General features: G+C 42.4%; 1 protein-coding gene across 3 annotated transcripts in view; it reads right to left on the reverse strand.

The window, feature by feature from the left end:
- LOC142143610 (uncharacterized) overlaps positions 1 to 16,222 on the reverse strand; it is a 98,404-nt gene that overhangs the window by 31,253 nt on the left and 50,929 nt on the right. For all 3 annotated transcript variants that reach the window (XM_075201585.1, XM_075201584.1, XM_075201583.1), the window contains 5 exons: positions 12,975 to 13,113; positions 12,652 to 12,707; positions 9,684 to 9,847; positions 5,687 to 5,837; positions 4,231 to 4,376 (listed from right to left, as the gene is read on the reverse strand). In XM_075201585.1, coding sequence (XP_075057686.1) covers positions 4,231 to 4,376; positions 5,687 to 5,837; positions 9,684 to 9,847; positions 12,652 to 12,707; positions 12,975 to 13,113 — 656 coding nt within the window. The remainder of the gene's footprint in view (positions 1 to 4,230; positions 4,377 to 5,686; positions 5,838 to 9,683; positions 9,848 to 12,651; positions 12,708 to 12,974; positions 13,114 to 16,222) is intronic.

Consider the following 16,222-nt stretch of genomic DNA (forward strand, 5'->3'; position numbering starts at 1 on the left):
GAGTAGGGAGGTGCACCGGCCACTTTTGGTGTCTCGTGTTTTTTGTTTTGGATTCGGATTTGCTTGAGGTTTTGGGTTCGGATTTGTTTCGCAAAACACCTGACGAAAGGTTTTGGTTCGGATTTAAGGTTTTGGATTTATTTTGAAAAAAAACATAAAAAGTGTTAAAATAAAGTTTTTTTGGTTTATTTTCACTCCTACGCTATTATTAACCTCAATAACATTCAATAACAATAATTTCCACTAATTCCCAGTCTATTCTGAACACCTCACAATATTGTTTTTAGTCCAAAACGTTTCACCGAGGTAGCTTTCTGCACTGCATAGTGCAGTGGTCCCGGTACACAATTTGGTACTGGGGTCACAATACCTCCGCCTTCAAATGGTCTGAATTCCACTGCACAGCTGCCTGCAGTAATATAGCAGTACCACTGGACTTCTACTGCTGAATCAGCGAACTTTGTAATATATTATTATTATCGTTTATTTGTAGGGCGCCACAAGGTTTCCGCATCGCCGCACATAGTACAAACAGTAGACTATACAGTAGACTATACAGGGTAGAACAGTACAGAACAATAAACACATAGTACCAGTACTTCAGAAACTCCGGGAGGGCAGATACAGTAGAGATGGAGCAGAAGAACAGGTATGGAGACTGGAGGGAAGAGGGCCCTGCTCATTCGAGCTTACATCCTAAGGGAAGGTAAACAAAGTCAGGCACAAAAGGGAGCCAGTGAATCAAAGGGGAGAGAGATGAGGGGTCAAGGGAGGATGAGCAGGGCGGTGGCGAAGTGGTAGCACTTCTGTCTCACAGCACTGGGGTCATGAGTTCAATTCCCGACCATGGCCTTATCTGTGAGGAGTTTGTATGTTCTCCCTGTGTTTGCGTGGGTTTCCTCCGGGTGCTCCGGTTTCCTCCCACACTCCAAAAAAAAAAAACATACTGGTAGGTTAATTGGCTGCTATCAAAATTGACCCTAGTGTCTACCTGTCTCCCTCTCTCTCTGTCTGTCTGTGTGTGGGAGTGTCAATATTAGGGAATTTAGACTGTAAGCTCCAATGAGGCAGGGACAGATGTGAATGAGTTCTCTGTACAGCGCTGCGGAATCTGTGGCGCTATATAAATAAATGGTGATGATGATGATGATGATGATGAGCAGAAGAGATGAGAGGTTAAATGGATGGTTGGTAGGCCTGGAGGAACAGGTGAGTTTTAAGTGCCCGTTTGAAGGAGCATAGATTGGGAGAGAGACGGATGGAGCAAGGGAGGTCGTTCCAGTGAAGGGGGGCAGCACGGGAGAAGTCTTGGATTCGAGAGTGGGAAGAGGTGATCAGTGTGGAGGAGAGGTGGCGATCATTGGCTGAGCGCAGGGTGCGGGCAGGAGTGTGAATGGAGAGGAGGTTAGAGATATAAGGGGCAGTAGACTGGGAGAGAGCCTTGTAAGTGGTGGTAAGGAGTTTAAAAAGGATTCTGTAGGGGAAGGGAAGCCAGTGTAAGGCGAGACAGAGTGAAGGAGCGGCGTGAGAGGAAGATGAGTCTTGCAGCGCATTGAGTATAGAGCGGAGGGGGGCAAGGTGGGAGTGGGGGAGGCCAGTAAGGAGAAGGTTGCAGTAGTTGAGGCGGGAGATGAGAGCATGGATGATGGTTTTGGTGGCATCCTGAGAGAGAAAGGGACGGATGCGGGCAATGTTACGGAGTTGGAAGCGACAGGCTTGGGCGAGGGATTGAATGTGGGGGGCAAAAGAGAGAGAGGAGTCAAGAGTGACACCCAGGCAGCGGAGTTGGGTGACAGAGGAGATAGTGGAGTTATTGACAACGATAGAGAGAGGGACTTATACTGCAGAATCAGTGAACTTTGTAATATAGCAGTACCAATGGACTTATACTGCAGGATTGTTTTTTGATATTTTTTTTCAATTTCTTTTTTTTATAATTATTTTTTTTTAATTTTTTTTTATAACTTGGGAATAATGGGGAAATAACAATGCCCTTAGAAGGACAGAGCACAGGACACAGCACCACTGGACTGAACAGGACACAGCACAGGACCCAGCAGCACCACTGAACTCAGAAGGACAGAGCACAGGACACAGCACCACTGGACTGAGCAGAATACAGCACAGCACAGCACATCACGAGATATAGCAGGACAGAGGACCACCTAACACAACCTCCCTCTACCCTGATCAATGCCCGAGTGAAGATGGTGGCGGCTAGCGTGGAATTTATAGAATACGAGTATCGCGAGATCCGACAACGGGATTATGACTCAGAGCCTCGGTTTCAGTTTTGCAATTGGCGGGAATACCCCGATCTGTCTCGGATCCGGCTCGGATCGACAACGTTCGGGTGGGCTCGGATTTCAGATATCCGAGCCCGCTCATCTCTAACACTGAGCAAGTGTGTCATCAGCCCAGATGACACTAGGGGGATGTCATGGTCTCAAGCGATTAGCAGGTCTTTATGATGCAAATCCCAGGGTTCGTATAGTTTGGCGCTACTCTAACAGGGCGCGGAGTCTAACGAGCAGGCGGTGTTCACCAGGAACCGCCGCAAAGCAGTATAGTCTTAGCTGCGTCTGCTCGCAGTTTGCAGCCCCTGCCAGAGTACTAAGCAAGACCCCTTTGGAAAATTAGGAGACAAGGGACAGTCAATAGCGATGAAGAGTAGATGACATACCGGAACAGTAGAAGGAGCGTCAGCTCAGTAGATGAGAGGATGGATCTGCAGGTATTTAGTTGGAGTGTAAGCTCTGTAGACAAGCAGAATAGCAGGTACTTGGTTGGAACGTAAGCTCTTTAGACAAGTAGAATAGCAGGTACTTGGTTGGAGCGTAAGCTCTGTAGACAAGTAGATAGCAGGTACTTGGTTGAAGCATCAGCTCTGCAGACAAGATAGCCAAGATAGAGAGCAGCCACGTCTAGGCGCCAAAAGGCAACTGAGGAACAGGCACTGAGTGAATAGAAGAAGTGCCTTTTGTATTTGGAGCCGAAATTGCCTGGCCAATTAGGAGGCAGCCATAGGTTTTATAAATCGCACAGACCCGAATCCAAGATGGCGTTGCCCAGGGCCAAGCGGAGTGCCAGAGCGAGGTAAGTTTGCCGGGGGTCGGGTGGGCTGCCTGATACCCTGGCGAGTGGTAGGGGTAAATGTATGAACCTCCGATTTCTGCAAGTCACCAGAAATCTGTGACTTTGCAGTGAAAATTTAAAGCGGCGATGGCTTGTAAAGGCAAACTTGCATTTTTAAAGGCAAAGCAGGCATAAACACTGACCAACAAGTGGAATATAGGCTCTTTTGATGACTGTCTAACTCTTGTGCCCATGGTCCTTGATAGCAAAAGGTCCACAATTGAAAAGAATTCACAGAACTAAAAACCTCCTGAGGAAAAGGGATGAAGGCAGAAAAAAATGTATCTAGATCTACCCATTCTCCTGACATAATTACATTAAAGATCTGTTCTGAGTGATAAACAACTGGGCAATGGGATTGCTTTCTGAAAAGAGATTGTGGAGTTGACCTTGATTTGGTAATTCTGAATATTTAGGACTGAAAGTACCATCCTGACAGAATCAGTCATAATGAAGGTGTCTAGGGCCTTATGCTCATTGTTATCGCTAGAGTCATCTTCACTTGAGGCAGGCTCTGCTACTGACATTCTCCAGGATCATAATTGGCAAGGAAGTTGATGCCTGCTTCATGAAGATCTTTAACACTTTACTAAAGGTCTTTAATGGGCTGAGTTAGAGACCTAGAGCAGTCAGTAAAAGAAATGTAATGAAGAAACTTTGAGGGACCATACCCAGGCATTGCTTGGTTTCATCGCTGAGGAAGCCATCTAGCAATGCCGATAGCACATAGAGGGGCCTCATTGTTCTGCAGGTAATTATGTCTAGCATTTGGCAGCTAAACCACCTCAGAAGGGAAAAAGCTAAATCTGTACTCCATGCCACCTTCTAAAGTGAGGATGACCATCAAATGAAACCCACTAGGCTAGCAATGGAGCAAGAGTGAAAGACAAAACTTTTCCCTGAAAACTCTTCCCTGGGCAAGCAAGAGTCAGTCCTTGTTGGCCAGCACCACTATGTACCATGGTAAAACTGGACTGATGAGTGATCGAAGCACACTGCTGGTTTAATGCTGATTTTGCAGAATGCAGCAGAAATTTTGCGCTTTTTAAATGACCCACACTATGTGTAAGCAAAGGATGCTCTTTAAAAACTCACCACAATCTGTTCAATACATTTATCTGGAGAGGATGCCTCTGTGCATAAAATAGCCCCACCGCTTACAGAAGACCAGTCATCACACTTCAGCTTCTCCAGTCTGTTCTGTGTACACCAGTGCACTTTATTCTTGGATGGAGGGTCCACTATTAATTAATACAAAATGAAAGTATCATTATGGGCACATTTCTCAAACAAAATAAGTTTTACATTGCTGTGTATTATGTGTCTATGAATATTATTATGGTTATTATTATTAATCTTTATTTATAGGGCACCACAAGATTTCAGCAGTGCCATACAGAAAACAGACAGTGGACCACACAGGGTAAAACAGTACAGAACAGTAAACAAAAATACCAGTACTTCAATGGCTCCAAACATTGCTTGCACAGTGGAGTTGGAGGAGAAGAATAGGGAGAGAGTCAGTAGGGAAGAGTGTCCTGCTCATAAGAGCTTACATCCTAAAAGTGAGTGCAAACAGACAGAAGGCACAATGGGGAGTCAGAGAGGATCAATCGCAAGAGGAGCGAGTAGCGGGACAGGGGAAGAGAGATGAGGGGCCTGATTTATTAAGGATCTTAACTTGAAAAACTTCTTATTTCAGTCTCCTCGACAAAACCATGTTACAATGCACATAAGTTAAATACTGACTGTTTTTTCATGTAGCACACAAATATCAACTTTAAATTTCAGTGTACAAATAAGCTATCAAGTATTTGTGTGCTACATGAAAAAACAGGCAGTATTTAAGACTGAAATAAGAAGTTTCTCAAATTAAGATCCTTAATGAATCAGGCCCGAGGAGATAAAGTATGGAGAGAAGGTTAGGTGGAAGGATGGTAGGCTTTGAGGAACAGATGAGTTTTAAGTGCCCATTTGAAAGTGCACAGATTAGGGCACAGTCAGATGGAGCGTGGAAGGTCATTTCAGTGAAGGGGGACAGCCCAGGAGAAATCTTGGATTCTGGAGTGGGATGAGGTGATCAGAGTAGAGGAGAGGCCATGGTCAATGACCGATCGCAGGGAATGTGATGGAGTACGAATTGAAAGGAGGTTGAAGATGTATGGGGCAGTGGAGTGGGAGAGGGCCTTGTAGGTGAGGGTGAGCAGTTTGAAAAGGATACTGTAGGGAAAGGGATGCCAGTATAAGGCACGGCAGAGAGGGGAGGCAGAAGAGGAGTGACGGAAGAGGAAGATGAGTCTCGCAGCCGTGTTATGTATAGACCTGAGGGGGGGGGGGGCAAGGTGGGAGAGGGGGGAGGCCAGTAAGGAGAAGGTTACAGTAATCAAGAGTGGAAATAATGAGTTTTGGTGGAATCCTGAAATAGGAAGGGGGTATGCGGGCGATGTTGCGGAGTTGGAAGCTACAAAAATATTTTCTTCAAGTAATACAGTATATTATTGTTCATATAGTACATCCAAGTACATGATTCTTTCACAGATGTGTTACTTACCCACAGTCAGTGCTTTCATGTCATTAAACCATTCTGCTCCCAGAAATAAGAATGTGTCCATTTCTGATGGAAGAGGAATCAAACTGTTGGTGCTGCCTTCGAAGAGCAGATCTTTCCCATATATGGAGCCAAATAGGTTACACTGTTTCTTCTATAATCAGTCAAAACATGCAAAGAAACAAACTGTATTGTTAGAAAAACACCCACCATTTTTTCTGTAATTATTCTGTGTAAGTAGAATTTGCAAAGAGCACTTATGTTATCATAAGCATGCAGAACACATGGGAGTAGGTTCGAGGCATAGGGGTATGCTTGGTTAATTAGAAGGTGGCTTGGGATCATGGATTCCATAACAGATGCATTTGGAAAACTTTACCTACATCTGTGGAGGCAATGCTGAAGGCACTAAGTGGGAAAGACAGAATATTAATATGGGGATGGCTGGGAATGTTAAACAAATAATGCAATATATTATATATTTTGGCATCACACTGTTTTATTAGGCATTGTGCAACTCCTAAAATGTTTACTCTAAAGTGGTAAGTTAAAATTTTCGAACGTGGGAAACCTACTGAATAATTGTACCCACATGGATTTATGGTACGATTGGAACTGGAAATAAATGATCAATTACAACACGTGATTCATCTCTAATTTTCAGAAAATTGTTTTACGTTTCTTAAATGCTATTTATTATTTTGATTTTGGTGTAGAAAAATGTGAGTACTCTATTTATGACAAAGGTAAAAATGTACAGATGTAGCCAGGGTTATCCCTAATTCTTGAATTTAAAAGAATGCTCTACATTTTTTTGTTGTTGAATATTCACAGAGGAGAAGATTCTGATGTTGATTGTTAAGAAGTTACCTCTATTCCTCAGTTAAATCAATGAGCACATTGACATATTGCAAATATGACAGTGAGGAAGTACTCTCAGATCAGTTATTGAAAACAATCCGTTTTTATAACAGAGACAGAGATAATTAATCAGAAGTAACAAATGCACATACAGTTGTATTAACATTTATTTATATAGTGCCTAAATATTCTGCAGTGATTTACAAAGAATATTTAATCATTCACATCAGTCCCTGTCCCAGGGCAGCTTATAACCAATATTTTCTACCATTTTTTTTATTGCAAGCCCAGCTTTCATGTCCCTAGAGCAAAAATAGTGTAAAAACAAAAAAAGTGCACAAAAGTGCAGGTAGAGCCTCTCTCTCTCTTACTCCAAGGAACCACTAAGCACCTTATGGGTTAAGGGTCTTCAAACCCTCTTCAAGGCCACCACCCACACCTAGATTTTAAGAATGATGGGATCCAATATGGGTCTACTGCACACTTTGATCCAGTGAACAAAAAATTAATGTGGTTAAGGCCCCAGTTTAATAGTCGGGCACATATTCCCGACCACACTAGGATTAATTTTATCCTTTCACTCTGCTCTCAACTTCACCATCTACTTCAAAGGCAATTATTGACACCTGCCAAGTAATCTCCTCTTTAGATCCAACATCTGACACTTCTTTTACTCACCTAACCACCCACAGTTCTTTCTCTCATGTTACTGAGGGGGAGGTATTTGCACTCTTCTCTTCCCAGTCAACCTATCCCCTTGACTCGGTTCCCTCCCAACTCTTTTGTTTCCTTCTCCCCAGTGATTGCCCACACCTAGCTCACCTCTCCAAATGGTCCCACTATACTGGCACTTTCCTGTACATCTTGCTTATTTCTCTCAACCATAAGTCTCTCTTGAACCATCTCCCTGTTTCTCTCCTCCCCAATGTTTCCTTACTCCTTCATCGAACTTCTGCAATTGGGCTTCCGCCCTCTACACTCGACAGAAACTGCCCTTGCTAATAAGTCAAACGGTCACTTCTCCATACTTATGCTAGTTGACCTCTTTGCCACTTTTGATACAGTCCACTGTATTCTTCTTCTGAACTCCCTTCACTCCCTTGGTCTTTGTGGCATTATGCCCTCCTGGTTTACATCCTACTAGAATGCTCAATTAGTGTGTCTACTTTTGGCAAAAACTCCTCTCCTATCCCATTATCCGGTGGGATCTATCAAAGGTTAGTTCTCCTTTGGCCTCCACTGCCATCTCTTTATAGATGACACCCAAATCTATGTCTCTTCCCCTGACATCTCCTTCTCTTTATTAATTTCTGTCCAAATGCTCAACATATCAAAAACTTAACTCATCATCTTCCCTCCTCCCAGTCTCACTACCCCGCTACTCTCCCTCCAGTTGATCACATTACAATCTCCGCAATCTACTATGCCTGCTTTCTTTGTGTCATTCTTGGCCCCACTCCTCTTTACTCCACACACCCAGTTCCTTGTATTGTCTTGTCGCCAGAAAGCTTTCCTTTTTCATTCAGGAAGTTATCTAAACCTTTTTCCATTTTCTCCTGCCTTGAATACTGAAACATCCTTGTGTCTGGACTTCCTTTTACCCATTTAACCACTCCAATCCATCCTAAATGCTGCAACAAGACTGATCTTTCTCTTGCCATTCCACATGCCTGCACCACTCTGTAAATCCCTACACTGGCTCCCCGTAACTTCAAGAAACCAATTACTCACCCTCTCCTTCAAAGCCCTTATACATCTATATCTTAGCATCACAAGATACTGTACCTAATACCCTCTTAGACGTACCTCTGACCTGCACCTTGCTTCTTCTCTAATTACACCTCTTACTCCTGCCTACGAGATTTCTCCTGTGCTTCTCTTCTCTTGGGAAACTCTGTACTGTGTATTATCAGACTCTCCCTTCAATCTTCAAGCTTTCAAGCACTTTCCTAAGAGAAGGGCCCTCTCTACACATTGTCCCATGTCTGCATCTTCACCACTAACCTCAAAAATCCTTGTTCTGTTTCTATGTATTATTTGCTTTTTTGTATAATTTTTTATACTGACTGTCTGTGGCTGCAGAGTTTTGTGGTGCCTTATAAATAAACAATGATGCTGTTTATCTACATAAAGATTAGAGTATCAGGTGGGATGTTTATATTTAGATGGACATGAGTCAGAAGGAATGGACTTGAGCTAAGGAACAGAGCTAGTATTATTGGTAGAGAAAATGGTAAGAACTGAAGCAGTTTTCTTAGTGTTGCATGATTGAATGTGACATAATTGAATGTGACGTACACCAGACTTTCTGACTTCATATTTTACACTTTAGTAGCTCAACTTATCAATGGATTCAATTAATATACCATATGCACTGCACTGCAGTTATGATTTAGGCCTTATTCCCCACAAATATATGATGGGTTAACCCTTATGAATAACTGTAAGTTCTCTATGTTCATGACACTTATGAATTCCATTTTTAGACTGGGATTTCAGAGAATAAATACTACTCCCAAAATCTCCATGGATTACATTTGCCATTGGAGCCTTATGTCATGATCAGCAGAGGAATCCCTGATCAGTAACGGAGGGATAATTGAATCCCAGGACAGATAGGTTTGGAGACTATGCTTTGCAGAGAGGGATTATGATTTAAGGACATAGCAACACTGATATGATAACCAATGGAAGGAATCACAGCAAGACAATAGTCAGACAGATCAGGTCAGGGCCATGAGCCAATAACTGTAGTCAATTTAATACATAAACAGGACAAAGACACAACGTGCAACAGATAAGATAGAATCAGGAATGACACAAGGATGGGGAAGGCCATGTTCCCAGTCTACCTACTTTCCACTCAGGACTGGCCTTAGGTACTCTGATGTCCTTCAGACTTGGAATCAAGCAAGTTATTGAGGGGGATAGGACAAGCGCAGAGAATGAAAGGAAGGTAGCAACAATAATGGTATTGCAGACCTTTGACTACAACTGAGATAATGAAACTAAATATAGACATCAGTGACAATAATTTTTGAAAAAACATGAATGCAAAGTGAATAGCTGAAATTCACAGCCTTGAGATACGAATGAATATACTGATAATCACATATACTGCATATGACTCTGTACCTACCTGAGCTTCAAGAAGAAATTCAATGATATCCACAGATTTGTCACAGCTGCTTCTGGTCACCACAGCATTTGATGGGACTTTTCCTAAATTGCAGTCTTTAGCTTCATTTAGTGGTTTCCTAGTATTGTCTGGACAAAGCAGCTCATAATCCTTAGAGTACTCCCCTAAAGAGTAAAGGTTAGCAGTTATGCAGGAAGCTTAAGTAGGGTGTCCGTGTGTCCACATTTTACAAGCACTGTCTTAATTTGTGTCATTGGTAATCTGTATCATCTCATACTTAATGGGTAACTACTCTCAAAAATAATACATGATTTGCCTAGTTAAAATAAGGTACAAGAACGTACTGGAATAACTCCTGATAAATTAAATAAGGCTTTTACGAAAAAGCAGCAGTTGGAATACTCAGACATGGCTGTTGCAGAAACTTGCTGCATGTCAATATATGACATTTCTCAGTGACATTGTTAACCGTGGAAACTAACTGTGGATTGCAATGACTGTAGTGAAGGAGACATATATTTACTCCTATTAAAAGGAGACACAGCTAAGAATATTTTTGGAGCAAGGAAAAATCTCATAAATGGGCACATATAATCTTTGCAAAATATGAAGGGGATTTTGTAACTTTATCCAAAAGACAGGGTGTATCAAGATGTATGAAGAGAACAGTACACGAATATATATATATTTTGTTTAGGGTACAAAGAAAGAAAACATAAGTCTTACCCATAGTTATGGATGAATGGTTAACAATAGGTCTCCCATGTAACCCAGGACATGGCCCTTTATATCCTGTTCAGTCAATTTTGATTTAGAGCAACTTAAAAATACACATAGGGATTTTGCTCTGAACATTTTCTCTAATTGGAAGGTTAGCCAGTAAAGGTTGGCAAAAAAAGTTATTAATGAGACTTGACATGTGAAACTTTTATGCTGAAGTATGTGTTTTTGTGTAAGTTAAGTTTTTATCTTTTACGAGATATTAAAGAACCATAGGCTGGCTACTGTAATTCAGGGGTCCTAATGATGTGGGTTGCCCCAATTTCTTGATACCCAACCCTGGTTGACTAGCAGAGACGCTGCTGAGAAATGAACATTGTGTCTTATGGACTTTTTGTTAATTTAACAGGAGATGAGGAGTAGTTTACAGTGCAGGAACTTGATTGTAATTGGAAGAGGTATTTTTCCTGGCCCTGTATATTAATAAACATTAAGCCCATTAAGCTTAGAGTTTGATCATTTTTATTAGGAGACACCACATGTTTCAGGTCTCCACAAACTCTTAGTAGCCACTTTAAAATCATTATTCTAGGTAAAATCATCTCCAGGGTGGTAATGTTGCATCCATACTACACAGAGGTTGTATAATTACTAGCTCTTGGGACCTCATTATATACCATAACCACTATTGGGATCACAGCTTTTACAATTGTTGCTAACCGTTATGGTTAGCAGCTACAGATATGAGCTTCCGGAACAGGAGACAGAGGTCTTAGCCTATAGCACCCACCCTTAGAGCTTCATGCGCTCACAGGTACTTAGATGCCCCCTGGTCTTAAGCTCATGTGTAGTGAAAGCTTATATGCTAAACCGCAGCTGGTGAATAGGAGGCGGCAGCCAAGATAGGAGCAGATAGTCAAAGACAGGCTGAGGTCAGGGGGGTCCATAGCGGTCAAAGAGGTCAGGAACAGGATGAAGTGTCAGGGCTTGCAGCGAGTAGGGAGGTCTGAGGTAGAAGCCAAAAGTCAGGGCAATCAGTAACACAAGCAAAGTCCAGGAACAGGGTCACAACAGAGGTCAAAAAGAAGTTTAGCAGAGTATCTACAGGAATAATAAGGATAGTCACAGAGCAGGTCAATAACACATGCAGGATACAGGACGCTATAATCGGCAGGGAGGCTAAGCCATGCCTAAAATACTTAAACTGGCTAATCATCAATTGGCAGAGAGATTAGCCACTGGAGGCTTATAAGGAATAATTAATTAACTTAATTAACTTTTACACACGTGCTCGGTTGTCCCCTGATGCCAAGATGCGACTCTTAACACTAACTTGGTTGGTTTGTCTTGAGTATAGAACTGTCACGGTCCGGAGACTGGATAGCAGCCCAGTGGCAGGGAGGAAGGCTGGCTAACAGGAGATAAGATGGAAGAAAGGTCAAACAAGCCAGGTTCGGTACACAGAGAGGCGTAGCGGTCCAAAGGTTGAGGCAGAAGCGTAGTGGAGGGCAAGCCGAGGTCGGTACACGTGTAGTAAATGCAGGTAGACAGGAACAGGGACAGGGACAGGAACAGGAACAGGGACAGGGACAGGGACAGGGACAGGGACAGGGACAGGGACAGGGACAGGGACAGGGACAGGGACAGGGACAGCAGCAGGCGCTAGATCACAGGCACAGAGCACAATAATCGGGCACTGGAGACAGGAACTGGCCAGGCTTTTATAGGAAGTCAAGGGGTGGAGCTAAGGCATGCTGGAAGATCAGGAGATCACTGGAACTGATCTAGAACACTGAATAAAGACAAGGAACTGTCCAGCAGCCAGAATAGCTCAGTCAGCAGAGCAGCAGTCCACGGAGGCAGAAGCCCTGGGTTTGAATCCTGACAATAACAAATATTTTTTATTTTTCCTCCACATCCCCTAAAAGCTCCCCAACATACCCTGTGTACTAAAAGCATCCTTTAGCCTGGATCTGGTTACTATGACTTTATGTGGAAGGTGTCGATGAAATCATTCTATGCAGACTACGAATATTTTAACAGTTCATTGATGGACTCATTTGACCTCTGGGATTCCAATTAGTCTAGCTAAACATTTTTTCCATGCATGTACCATTTTGTAACAATATCTTGAAGAATAGCAGTATGGTGTTTCTTGCGTAGCCTTTATAACTTTTAGGGAAAAAAATGTAAGACATCATGTGACTCAATAAAACAATGAAGTGTTTAGATCTGTATATTACTTTACCTGGCAAGCCTGTGCTTTTCACAAAAGCTACATCTCCCTTATCGTCTCTCAAACATCTGCAGAAAGGAAAGAAAATACAATAATCTCTGTGCCGCTATACAGGACAAAAACTTGTATTCTTACCTTTGCCTGGTATTATGCTATATAGATATTCCTATAGCTGCACTCGGATAGACAGTTAATCTGTTGATTATTTGTACCCAGTCCGAAAGCAGTTTCTTGAGCTTGACAAAGCCTAATATCTAAGTAGCTTAGTGTTTTATGGTGCATTCTGTGTATAAAGAAGTAGTATTAGATAAAAAAAAAAGTCAATTTCTACCCACCTGAAAGCCCCATCATCACCATAATATGGCTCAACCGGACTGTGCTGACACTTCTTGTCTCCCTCTCCTGCACACTGTTTACACAAGTTTGCCTCTTTGGCTCCTGGGATGCAACTGGCTGAGAAGAACTCTGAAACAGCTAAATGGTAGAAGTATAATATTATAGACACTCTTTATGAATTTTAGGAAAACAAATAGTATAATACATTCTGGCGTATCTCAAGTTGATTCAGCTCAAATTAGTGGTATTTGAGTACCTCAGGCTAACAAGTTTGTATACTTACGCCCCATGATAGTGTAGAGATGTGGCTTGAAAGTGTTAAGTACTATCAGCTAGAGGGGGTCAATATGCAATCAGCCAATCAGAAGCAGCTAGATACTATTGCTGATTGTCATCATATCATTGCACCAGCCCTCCAGTGCCCACAAAAGATGCGATTCCTAAAAGACTTAGCTGCAGAATCACTTAACATTAATTACACACCATGCCAAACCCATACCCATAAGCAACACACAAGGCTGTGTGGCTAATGTGAAGGCATTTATTGACGATACTTTAACAACATAAAAAACATGACTACAAATGTAATATTATATAGTGTGGCAAAGGGAGTGGCTTGCTACAAGCCTCTAAGAGTGGAATCAGCTATGCAGCTGACAGTCTGGAAGTAAAAGGCCGCAGACCGAGTTAGATTCAGGTATAGCAGTGCACCTAGGTTCAGTTATAAACAGTGGAAAAGAGGAAAGGGGGGGATGGGAAAATGTGTATATATATACACATTTTCCCATCCCCCCCTTTCCTCTTTTCCTCTTTTCAATATGTATATTGGTAATGTGTAGGAGCACCTCCCCACTTTATGAGACATATAGATCTCTTCAACATATAAGGGGTTCAGCTTGGTGCGGTGAAAATTGTTATGTTCAGTTATAAACAGGTCTGAGACATGTGTCACACAGTAGAAGTATGACATTTGTGATAGTAGTTACATGCTTTAAAAGTGTCTTCCACAGCTACAGCAGAATGATGGAGTGTGTCTGCAGAGAAGTAATTACAGAACACCTGTGGGGAACTCCTTTGTGAAAGCAAAGGGGGAGTGTCACCTGTCCATCAAGTCAAGGCTGTAGGAGGAGTCTCAACTATAAAAGATTGTATTGTGCATTGTGACCAATGCCAGCTAGTGGCTGGTGACCAAATAGGGAAACTGGGACTAGCCAGTGATAGATTGCCTGGTGTCGACCTGACAGTTGATGTTTATTAAAACAATAAAGCATTGTTTGTTTCAATAAGAAGCTGTCTGTGACTGATGTCTGCGGTGTGCCCGTGTCACAAGAAATGTGCCTGTGCCACAATAGACATACCTTGTTGAATGCTTACAACCCGATATGGCAGCTCTGGAAGGGACTCCAACACAAAAGTAGAACATGGCCCTATGGTAAACGAACCACTGACAACTTCATTTTATAACTCAGGACAGTAACAAACTGAAACCTAATCCTCTACTATTGTGATCATGTCTCCCTCTTACAAGCAAACTCTTCAAATTAACTTTTTCTGGAACAATTTGCCTTTTCAGAAACATCTTAAGCCCAAAGCACCACACATGTAGCCCTGTTGCATTTAGATGGACTGGATCAAGCAGTACAATGACTCCTCAATATAGCAGTATGCCTGACCGCTACACACCCATTACAAACAACATATTTGGAAACAAGCCTGAAGACCAACCATTTCCACTAATGGAGCCAAAGCACCTGCTAACATTTAGCCAGGACATGTTTTATGTAAAATCACACATTTAGCCACAAGCAAGAGAAGTAACTAAGCAACTGAATGACAGAGAGGTAGAACAATCAGGATGACACATTGTTCAATTTTCTATGCTTCTATCTAAAAATGCATTATTGTGCTGGAAATTTTGTTTTCTTGGATGCCAGGAGGACTACAAAATGAACCGTTACCTGCACCACCGTATGCAACAAACTCTAGCAATCATCTAGAGCACCCTGTCCCATGCACAAGAAATCATCCTGATAGTGAATGACATAATCCATGCCAGATTCACCACCCATTCCAAGACTCTACTCAATGACAAAGGAGCATGAATTGGATCAGTCCATGGATAGGTAGAGGTCTATAAACCACCTTATAATCATATGAAACCTAGCAAATGGAAAGATTTGAGGTGTGCCAGAATGAGTTGGAAGGCAGACTCAATATCCATCTTTGGCATTAGTGTGTCTGGCCCATTCGCCACAATCACTCCATCAAAAGATGTATAGGACAGACAGCAAAGCACAATTATGATTGCTTTATTTTAAAAAAATAACCTTTGGGGATGACAAATAATATTTCAGTGAAATTTGCTTGGCTCCTTTTTTTGGGATAACTGCAAACACTGCATAGAACTTGCTGCAAACATGTCTGCAGTGTACCCCGAAATGACTTGTTTAAAAAATAATTAAAACAACCAGTGGGTGCCCCAAAAGTAACCACAAGTATTAATATAGTCTTCTTCTTAAATCTGTTCCCTCACCCCCTGTTTAAGATGCACACTTCAACATTACCTAAGGCCCGCCCCATATGAAATCACTGAAACTGACATATGTACATTGCCCTGCACAACTCAGAGCTACACTTTGACCCACAGCAGCAGCTGTGACCATGGAAGAGCAAGGGATATTTGGAAGTTACACTGGAAAGGAGCAATGTCAGGTTTTGGTGTTGATTCTCAAGTTCTTGGGTATTTTTGGCTGAAACTTAGTGCATCTTTTGCCTATTCCTGCAGGCTGCATCGGGATCCACAGGCTGTAAAACAAAACAACCAGGCCAACCTCACACAGCCCATTTCTGGGAGTTAGGTGAGCTGTTTCCTGAAAAATTTGGAGAGAATTCCATACCATGCAACAGACCTATGTGGTAACTCCTGATGTCCCCAAATGTCTGCTCCTTGCTGCAGAGCATAACCTGAACTCACTGAGAGCAACTGCTTATTCAGCCAAGCACAGTCTATCTAGCATCGACTTTCTTGAGGTTCCGGCCCAAATGGTTTGGAGTGGAATTAAGGGTAGATCTGGCATTCGGTAAAGGTTTAGAAGCAGATGCAAGTTGCAACTACTATCAGGATTCCTCTGAGCACAAACAACAACACAGCCAGCTGACATTGGGGTCCTTGAAGGAGCTCTCCAGTGCTGCTCTTGGGAAGTCAAGGAGAGTGAGAAAAGTGCTGGTGCGAGAGAAGCATGACAAT

Source organism: Mixophyes fleayi, chromosome 3 (assembly GCF_038048845.1).
Source record: "Mixophyes fleayi isolate aMixFle1 chromosome 3, aMixFle1.hap1, whole genome shotgun sequence".
In the NCBI taxonomy this organism is placed as follows: Eukaryota; Metazoa; Chordata; class Amphibia; order Anura; family Limnodynastidae; genus Mixophyes; species Mixophyes fleayi.